General features: G+C 34.6%; 1 protein-coding gene across 1 annotated transcript in view; it reads left to right on the plus strand.

Annotated features, from left to right (window-relative positions):
• The window catches only part of LOC106472658 (mucin-2-like), a 67,047-nt gene continuing 56,123 nt past the window's right edge, over nt 1-10,924 (plus strand). The window contains exons 1-2 of the mRNA XM_013933313.1: nt 1-2,289; nt 2,918-3,293. Of these exons, the coding sequence (XP_013788767.1) occupies nt 1-2,289; nt 2,918-3,293 (2,665 nt within the window). The remainder of the gene's footprint in view (nt 2,290-2,917; nt 3,294-10,924) is intronic.

The following is a 10,924-nucleotide window of genomic DNA, read 5'->3' on the forward strand; positions in this document are numbered from 1 at the left end:
ATGAAACCAACAACAACAGTGAACCCCACAACAACAGCTAAACCTACCACAACCATGAAACCAACAACACCACTCAACCCCACAACAACAGATAAACCTACCACAACCATGAAACCAACAACAACAGTGAACCCCACAACAACAGCTAAACCTACCACAACCATGAAACCAACAACACCACTCAACCCCACAACAACAGATAAACCTACCACAACCATGAAACCAACAACAACAGTGAACCCCACAACAACAGCTAAACCTACCACAACCATGAAACCAACAACACCACTCAACCCCACAACAACAGATAAACCTACCACAACCATGAAACCAACAACAACAGTTAAACCTACTACAACCATGAAACCAACAACAACACTCAACCCTACAACAACAGATAAACCTACTACTACTACCATGAAACGAACAAAAACACTCAACCCTACAACTACAACTAAACCAACAACAACACTCAACCCTACAACAACAGCTAAACCTACTAAAACAGTGAAACCAACTACAACAGTTAAACCTTCCACAACAGCTAATACGACCCCAACCATAAAATCAGAAACAACGCTTAATCCTACAACGACATTGAAACAAATTACAACAGCTAATCTAAATACAACAGCGAATCCTATAACAGTGGCTAATCCTTCCACAACCGTGAAACCAGCTACAACAAGTAATCCTACAACAACATCGATTAAATATGCCACACCTATAAATCTAATAACAACAGCAAGTTCAACCACAACAAAATTTTCTACTGATACCCATCCTAAAGCAAGTATTACAGAAAAGTTAAATATGACAACCAAGCCTACAAGCTCTATATTTGCTCCGTCTTCCACGTCAGAATACTCTAATGATACACAAGGTGCAATAACGACATCGTATTATGGTATATTTGCAACAAACGCTTTATCAGAAGAAGATAACCTAACAACTACAAGTAAACAATCATCAACAACAGTTCATAATAGTTTCTTAACTTATCAAACGAGAAAAGATATTCCATTTTCTTCAATTATTATCACCGATACGTCGATGACAGAGATATCAGCTACGAATCCAACAACTAGTGATTACGATACATCAGGAAACACCAGTTTACCACCAGAAGGTTTTAGTAATATTACTGGAGAACCAGGTGTAACAGGTTCATCTACCAATAGTATAGACAATGTTTACGATACATCAGGAAACACCAGTTTACCACCAGAAGGTGCTAGTAATGTTACTGGAGAACCAGGTGTAACAGGTTCGTCTACCATTGGTCTAGACAATGTTTACTATACATCAGGAAACACCAGTTTACCACCAGAAGGTGCTAGTAATGTTACTGGAGAACCAGGTGTAATAGGTTCGTCTACCAATAGTATAGACAATGTTTACTATACATCAGGAAACACCAGTTTACCACCAGAAGGTGCTAGTAATGTTACTGGAGAACTGGGTGTAACAAGTTTGTTTACCAACAATCTAGACAATGTTTACGATACATCAGGAAATACTAGTTTGCCACCAGAAGGTGGTAGTAATGTTACTGGAGAACTGGGTGTAACGGGTTCGTCTACCAATAGTATAGACAATGTTTACGATACATCAGGAAACACCAGTTTACCACCGGAAGGTGCTAGTAATGTTACTGGCGAGCCGAATGTAACAGGTTCATCTACTAATACTATAGACAATGTTTACGATTTATCAGGAAACACTAGTTTGCCACCAGAAGGTGCTAGTAATGTTACTGGAGAACTGGGTGTCACAGGATTATCTACCAATAGTTTAGACAATGTTTACGATACATCAGAAAACACCAGTTTACCAACTGAAGGTGCTAGTAATGTTACTGGAGAACTGGGTGTAACGGGTTCGTCTACCAATAGTATAGACAATATTTACGATACATCAGAAAACACCAGTTTACAACCAGAAGGTTTTGGTAATGCTACTGGAGAACAAGGTGTAACAGGTGCGTCTACCAATAGTATAGATAATGTCTATGATACATCAGAAAACACCAGTTTACCACCAGAAGGTTTTGGTAATGCTACTGTAGAACCAGATGTAACAGGTTCGTTTACCAATAGTATAGACAATGTTTACGATACATCAGGAAATACTAGTTTGCCACCAGAAGGTGCTAGTAATGTTACTGGAGAACTGGGTGTAACGGGTTCGTCTACCAATAGTATAGACAATGTTTACGATACATCAGAAAACACCAGTTTTGTTTCACCACCAACGGAATCACCTTCTGGAAAACTGGCATTACCAGTGGTGTTATCCCACTTGGATTGATAAGGATAATAAGAGCTGTTTGAATTATTATTAAATGATCCTGTCACATCAGAATATAACGGATCATTCTGTATTGGTGATTGACTACCTACGTTTTCCCATTTAGGAAAACTGGCGTTACCAGTGTTATTATCCCACAGGAATTGATCAGGGTAATACACATTGTCTAGATTATCTCTGGTAACATTACTAGCAATCTCTGGTGGTAAAATGGTGTTTCCTGATGTATCGTAAACATTGTTTATACTATTGGTAGACGAACCTGTTACACCTGATTCTACAGTAACATTACTAACACCTTCTGGTCGTAAACTGGTGTTTCCTGATGTATCGTAAACATTGTCTATAGTATTAGTAGATGAACCTGTTACATTCGGCTCGCCAGTAATATTACTAGCACCTTCCGGTGGTAAACTGGTGTTTCCTGATGTATTGTAAACATTGTCTATACTATTGGTAGACGAACCTGTTACACCTGGTTTTCCAGTAGCATTACCAAAACCTTCTGGTGGCACTGGTAATACTAGCTTTTCAGAAGGAGGTTACGTTGGTGGTGAAACACCAGGACAAAATGGTGTTATTTGTTTATTATCCTTATCAATCCAAGTTGGATAACACCACTGGTAATACTAGCTTTTCAGAAGGAGGTTACGTTGGTGGTGAAGCACCAGGACAAAATGGTGTTAATGATTCGGGAGTGACAGGATCATATAATACTAATAATCCAGACAATGTGTATTATCCTTATCAATACAAGAGGGATAACACCACTGATAACGCCAGCTTTCCACAAGGTGATTACGTTGGTGGTGAAACACCAGGAAAAAATGGTTTTATTGATTCTGGAGTGACAGGATCATATAATAATAATCCAGACAATTCTTATCACCCTTATCAATCCAAAGTTGATAACATAACTAGTAACGCCAGTTTTCCAGAAGGAGATTACCTCAATAACCAAATACCAAGACAAAATCATCAAGGTACATTTCTTTTATTCCAGGATAATTTAGATTATTACATTTTCTGCTATATCAGACGTCGTAATATTTTTTTTTGTAGATGAAATATTAAGTTTACTTTGGTATATTATATAGTTTCTATACATTTTTGTTCTATTGTGATGTTTGCAGCATGTAGCTTTTTCTATAACTTTGTAAAGCCTCTACATTAATTGTTCTACTAATAAACGAATTACATAGCATATTGAAATATGTAAGGGCATTATTCTACTATGAAGTTTATTATTTTGTGTGTTTCGGTTTTATTCTACACTTAGATATTTATAGTTTCATTGCTGGTCTACAATAAGACACTGTTGGAGTATCGCATGTGTTTATCATATGTTTCGGTATGGCTTATACTTATATATTGTTGAAGTATTGTTGTTGTTTTTTTCATGAGTTTCGATATTCATTTCCAATTGCTATTGTTGTAGTATCGTACGTTTTTATGTATTATTTTGGTATTAATTTTTTAATAGATTGTTTTTAGTGCCTCATGTGTTTCGGTATTTGTCTTTAACATGAAATTATTGTAGTCTACTCTGTGCTTATTATATGTTTAGATATTGGTCTACGATTAGACCCCGTAAAAGTATCGTAACTAATTTGGTGTTAGTATACAGGTGGGCACTGTTGTAGTATCACATTATGTTCATCATTCCTTTTGGTAATGGTTTACAAGTACACATTGTTGTAGTATCGGATAATTTTGTTATGTGTTTCGGTACTGCACTACACCTAGACACTATTTAAGTATGACACGTGTTTAACATGTTTCTCGATATTATTCAACAATGGAACATTGTAATTTCAATTTTTGTAATGTGTTTCGGTATTGAAAGACGATAAGACATTGTTGTAGTTATATCGCAAGGATATTTGGAACTTTATTCAAGTGTATGTTTATTATTTCTTTTGATATTAGACTTTACTTATATATTGTTGAAGTATCGCATGTATCTATCATATGTTTTGGTATTAGTCTACTATTAGATATTGTTGTAGTATCACATGTTTCTATCATGTGTTTCGGAATTAGTCTACTATTAGATATTGTAGTAGTATCGCATGTTTCTATCATGTGTTTCGGTATTAGTCTACTATTAGATATTGTTATAGTATCGCATGTTTCTATCATGTGTTTCGATATTAGTCTACTATTAGATATTCTTGTAGTATCGCATGTTTACTATTAGATATTGTTGTAGTATCGCATGTTTCTATCATATGTTTTGGTATTAGTCTACTATTAGATATTGTTGTGGTATCGCATGTTTCTATCATGTGTTTCAGTATTAGTCTACTATTAGATATTGTAGTAGTATCGCATGTTTCTATCATGTGTTTCGGTATTAGTCTACTATTAGATATTGTTGTAGTATCGCATGTTTCTATCATGTGTTTCGGTATTAGTCTACTATTAGATATTGTTGTAATATAGCATGTTTCTATCATGTGTTTCGGTATTAGTCTACTATTAGATATTGTTGTAGAATCGCATGTTTCGGTTTTAGTCTACTATTAGATATTGTTGTAGAATCGCATGTTTCGGTTTTAGTCTACTATTAGATATTGTTGTAATATGACATGTATTTGTTATGTCTTTCATTATTGGTATGTGCTTAGATATTGTTGTAGTATTGCATATTTTTCTCCTATTTTTCGGCGTTGATCTATAATTAAGCATACTTTTAGTATCATATGTTTATTCTATTATAAGTCTAAAGCTAGACGTTGTTGCGGTATAGCTTATTTTTAATGTTGGTCTATAATTAGACTCTGTTGTAGTATCACATGTGTTTGTCATGTCTTTCCGCATTGATTTAACTAAAACAATGATGTAGTAATGCTGGTGTTTATAATGCGTTTTGGGATTGTCTTAAAATTACATAATGCTGGTGTTTATAATGCGTTTTGGGATTGTCTTAAAATTACATAATGCTGGAGTATTGCATGTGTTTATTATTTGTTTTGGTCTAAAATTAGGTACTCTTGTGGTATCACATTTGTTGATGAGTTATTTCGTTATTGGCCTATACTTAAGTATTACTGTAGTATCACATGTTGGTATAATAATATTAGATATTGAAATACACTTGTACATTGTTGTAGTATTACTTATTCGTTATATTTGTATCGATATTGATGACGAATTAGACATTGTTGTAATAACGGATGTGTTTCAATATTGTTGTATTATCATTTTTCTTAATCATGGTATTAATATATATATTAGGTATTGATCTACACTAAGACACTGTTGTAGCATCGCGTGTGTTTATCACGTATTTCAGTGTATGTCTTAAATTATACCCTATTGTAGTATCAAATGTAGTCATCATGTGTTTTCTTACTGTTAAAGAATTAAACATAATTGAAGTATTATTTATGTTTATAATATCAACTGTTTTTGTGTTTACCATGTGGTATGTTAATGGTCTACAATTAAACATTGTTACAGTATCGTATGTGTTTACCATGTGGTATGTTAATGGTCTACAATTAGTCATTGTTACAGTATCGCATGTGTTTATCATGTGGTATGTTAATGGTCTACAATTAAAAATTGTTACAGTATCGCATGTGTTTATTATGAGGTATGTTAATGGTCTACAATTAAACATTGTTACAGTATCGTATGTGTTTATTATGAGGTATGTTAATGGTCTACAATTAGTAATTGTTACAGTATCGCATGTGTTTATCATGTGGTATATTAATGGTCTACAATTAGTCATTGTTACAGTATCGCATGTGTTTATCATGTGGTATGTTAATGGTCTACAATTAAACATTGTTACAGTATCGCATGTGTTTATCATGTGGTATGTTAATGGTCTACAATTAGTCATTGTTACAGTATCACATGTGTTTATCATGTGGTATGTTAATAGTCTGCAATTAAACATTGTTACAGTATCGTATGTGTTTACCATGTGATATGTTAATGGTCTACAATTAGTCATTGTTACAGTATCGCATGTGTTTATCATGTGGTATATTAATGGTCTACAATTAACATTGTTACAGTATCGCATGTGTTTATCATGTGGTATGTTAATGGTCTACAATTAGTCATTGTTACAGTATCGCATGTGTTTATCATGTGGTATGTTAATGGTCTACAATTAGTCATTGTTACAGCATCGCATGTGTTTATCATGTGGTATATTAATGGTCTACAATTAGTCATTGTTACAGTATCGTATGTGTTTATCATGTGGTATATAAATGGTCTACAATTAAACATTGTTACAGTATCGTATGTGTTTACCATGTGATATGGTAATGGTCTACAATTAGACATTATTACAGTATCGTATGTGTACATCATGTGGTATATTAATGGTCTACAATTATTCATTGTTAGTGTATCGCATTTTCTGATGATATCTTTCGGTATTGAATGTGGACATCGTGTGTTTCGGTGTTGGAGATGTAGTATTGCATCTGATCATGATATGATTCATTGTTGGTTTACAATTAGACATTGCTCTATGTCACGTGTTTATAATGTCGTAGGGTATTCGAGTTTATTGTATGTTATGTGTTTATTATGGGTTTCGATATTGGTATACAAATATTTATTGTTGTAGTATCGCATGAGTTCTGATGGTTACCGGAATCGGTCTATAATTAGGTATCTTTATAATATCACATGCTGATATTATGCGTTAAATATATTTCTCGAACTTACGTGTTGTCCTAACACTGGTTATGTGTTTTGGCATTGTTCTATACTGTGACATTGTTGTTGTATCGCACTGGTTTATTATGTTTATCGCTACTGGTGTAGAATTAGGCATGCCAATAGTATCATGTATGTTTGTTTTATGTGCCGGTACTACATAACAATTAGAACTTGTTATGTTATCACAAGCGTTTGTCACGTGCTTCGGTTTTGGATTATATTTATATATTGTTGTAATATTTCATGTGTTTCTCGTGTTACCGAATTATCGTACAACAAGGTATTGTAGTCTCGAATTTTTTGTTACGTGTTTCGGTATTGATCCACAGTTAGATACTGTTGTAACATTATGAATATTTCGGTATTGATCCACAGTTAGATACTGTTGTAACATTATGAATGTTTCGGTATTGATCCACAGCTAGATACTGTTGTAGCATTGCGAATATTTCGATATTGATCCACAGCTAGATACTGTTGTAGCATTACGAATGTTTCGGTATTGGTCCACAGCTAGATACTGTTGTAGCATTGCGAATATTTTGGTATTGATCCACAGTTAGATACTGCTGTAACATTACGAATATTTCGATATTGATCCACAGCTAGATACTGTTGTAGCATTACGAATGTTTCGGTATTGATCCACATGACGTGTGGTTATAGTGTGTTTCAATACTGGTCTACAATTAGATACTTTTATAGTACAACGTGTAGTTATAGTGTGTTTTAATACTAGTCTACAATGAAACATTGTTATAGTACAACGTGTGGTTATAGTGTGTTTCAATACTGGTCTACAGTGAAACACTATTATAATACAACGTGTGGTTATAGTGTGTTTCAATACTGGTCTACAATTAGATACTGTTATAGTACAACTTGTGCTTATAGTGTGTTTTAATACTGGTCTACAATGAAAAACTGTTATAGTACAACGTGTGGTTATAGTGTGTTTCAATACAGGTCTACAATTAGATACTGTTATAGTAAAACGTGTAGTTATAGTATGTTTCAATACTGGTCTACAATTAGATACTGTTATAGTACAACTTGTGCTTATAGTGTGTTTTAATACTGGTTTACAATGAAAAACTGTTATAGTACAACGTGTGGTTATAGTGTGTTTCAATACAGGTCTACAGTGAAACATTGTTATAGTACAACGTGTGGTTATAGTGTGTTTCAATACTGGTTTACAGTGAAACATTGTTATAGTACAACGTGTGGTTATAGTGTGTTTCAATACTGGTCTACAATTAGATACTGTTATAGTACAACGTATAGTTATAGTGTGTTTCAATACTAGTCTACAATTAGATAAGGTTGAAATATTGCATGTTTTTTAGGAGTGATCTACAACAGAAAAATGATACTATCACATATAGTTGTCACATGTTTCCGTATGGAAGCACATTTAGAAATTTTAGGTTTAGTAGTAAACCTAGGGGTGTTCATAAATTAATGTTATTTCTCTTCCCTGGCTAACGATAATTTTAGCAGATATAATAGTGGTTTCTCTGAACTTTTGATCTCCTGTGGTTCAAGCGTGAGGGAAAGCTAAGAAGAAGATTGAAAGAACGGTTGCTTTCTTGATAATGATTTGAAGAGAAGTTGATTGGAGCTTCAAGTCTGACGATTGATCAACCAATCCAGCAGTAGATCCAGACAGCCGAGGTCAGTCCCTGGGGGCCCACGCACGTAGTCCCAGAAAGAACCAGAACCAGAGTTTATTGCATCACAAAAGACAATTACAGATAACTATTTTTACATACAATCATTTAAATGGAACAGATTTTTTTTTAGGGTAGAATGAATGCGATACTTTACATACACACAATAACTTTAAATACACTCTGTCAATACATAGTACTAGAACAGAGAACATTTAATGATCTCAACATAACAGTTTCACTATTTTTGCAGTACATATAACTAGTAATAAACACATTTGGTCCGTTGTTCGTTCTTTTCGGTAACCTGAAAAAGAGGGTGGAGAGATACAAGGCAAAACGCTCAAGGTGGTTGTTGGAGTGAGAGATGAATTAGGTCCAGTTGGCTGGAGTTTCTGCGATATTGGCGAGTTTTGTGAATAGGTTATTTCTGTTTTTAGGCTTACCGTAGTTCTTGTTTGCTAGGGTTGAGAAGAGTGTATGTAACGTCGTTGATTTGCCTATTTTAGGCTAGTCGTATTCCTTTTAGCTGGGTAGATTCTAGTTTTTTGTAAAGATGTTGCATGTTACTGGACATCCTTATTCCAGAATACGTGTTATATAAGCATTGTATATCGTCATTATCGATTGCAGCCTTTAGAGAAGCTATTGATTTTTTAAAGATAATTTATCCGTTGTTGTGCCTTGATTGTTATTTTCTGAGAGATGTATATTACAGGTTAGCTTTCTATTGAAGGTTAAACCAAAAACTTTTATTTGGTTCTTGTTTTGCTTATGTCTGCGGTAGAAGATAATGGCTTGTTTTTTTCTGTGTATTAAGCAGCACGCGCCATGTGTTGCACCACGTGACAATGTGGCTTAGAGTAGCTTGTATTTTGTTTTCTGACAGTAGGGGTTGCGTGACGTGCTTCATACAGCAATGTTGCTATTAATCTTGACTTTCACGGCTCTCTTAATTAGGGAAATTGAGATCCATTTAATAACTGGGATAGGTATTCTGTAGTTACATAGTTCATATTTAAGACCGTTGTGCCAAATAGAATTGAAAGTTTTCCTGACATCCGGGAATACTCCGACTGTTGCTAAGTTACGATTAAATCCATTGTGTATTGACTCTGTTAATCTGGCTAAATGGTTAATTGTTTGTTGTTGTTTGCGTGACGCGTATTGTGTGTCGGAGAGGAGCTTATTGGATTCAATCTTGTTGTGACTATTTTCTCCATTAATTTGCCTATATTGTTTAACAAGCTTATTGGTTAACTTGGATTACCAGGGTCGTTACTCAGGTCAGTGTGTCAAATCAAGTCAAAATCGTGGCAGGAATTTTGGTATAAAAAACCACCGAGGTGAAACCCCGAGGATTACCAGAGGTGCTCAGAAGCTTCTGCTTCTCTTCGCCCCACTCGTGATAGTGGTGTGGGCTGTACATGGGTTGAGCTTGATAGAAGATGACATTATATGTTTGAGAGAGTCTGAACAAGAGGAAAGGGGCTCTGTGTGTCTATGGCAGTTATTTTGGTGTAAAGTTAATAGTGTAGAGAAAACCTATTGCTCACCAAGAGTGTTTCAAGATTATCAATCCTCCTTCACCCTGCTCGAGATAAAACCCTAAATCCTATCTGCCCTACCACTAGCAACAGTACACTGTTTGGATGGCTTTAGAGACTAATCAACTATTACACCAAGATCCCTTTCTTTCACAACACTGTTAAGGTTATTCCCATCCAATTATACTTATAATTCAAATTATGATAATCCACATGCATTATCTTGTATTTATTATAATTTCAACCCATCTACCATTTATGTGCCCAACTCACTAAATGATCTAAATCCTCTTGTAAATCAGCAGCATCTTTAGAGCTAGCTACACCCAAAACCTTAATATCTTCTGGAAATTAAGTAATTTATTGACCATTCCTTCATCTATATCATTGATCTAAATGAAAAAAAACAAAAGTCCTAAGACTGAGCCCTGAGGTACCCCACTTGTGACATTAATCCAGTTTGACTGATCTCCATTTGTAACAACCCTCTGTTTTCTTCCATCCAGCCACTCTTCTATCCAATTTTCTAATTTATCCCCCACACCTAAAGAGATAATTTTTTCAAGCCTTTTACGTGGCACCTTGTCAAATGCTTTCTGAAAATCCAGATACACCAAATTTACACTCTTACCCTCATCTACATAAGCAGTAACCTTTTCAAAGAATGTCGAAAGATTCGTAAGTCAAGAATTTCCCTTA

This window comes from Limulus polyphemus, unplaced genomic scaffold (assembly GCF_000517525.1).
Source record: "Limulus polyphemus unplaced genomic scaffold, Limulus_polyphemus-2.1.2 Scaffold5498, whole genome shotgun sequence".
In the NCBI taxonomy this organism is placed as follows: Eukaryota; Metazoa; Arthropoda; class Merostomata; order Xiphosura; family Limulidae; genus Limulus; species Limulus polyphemus.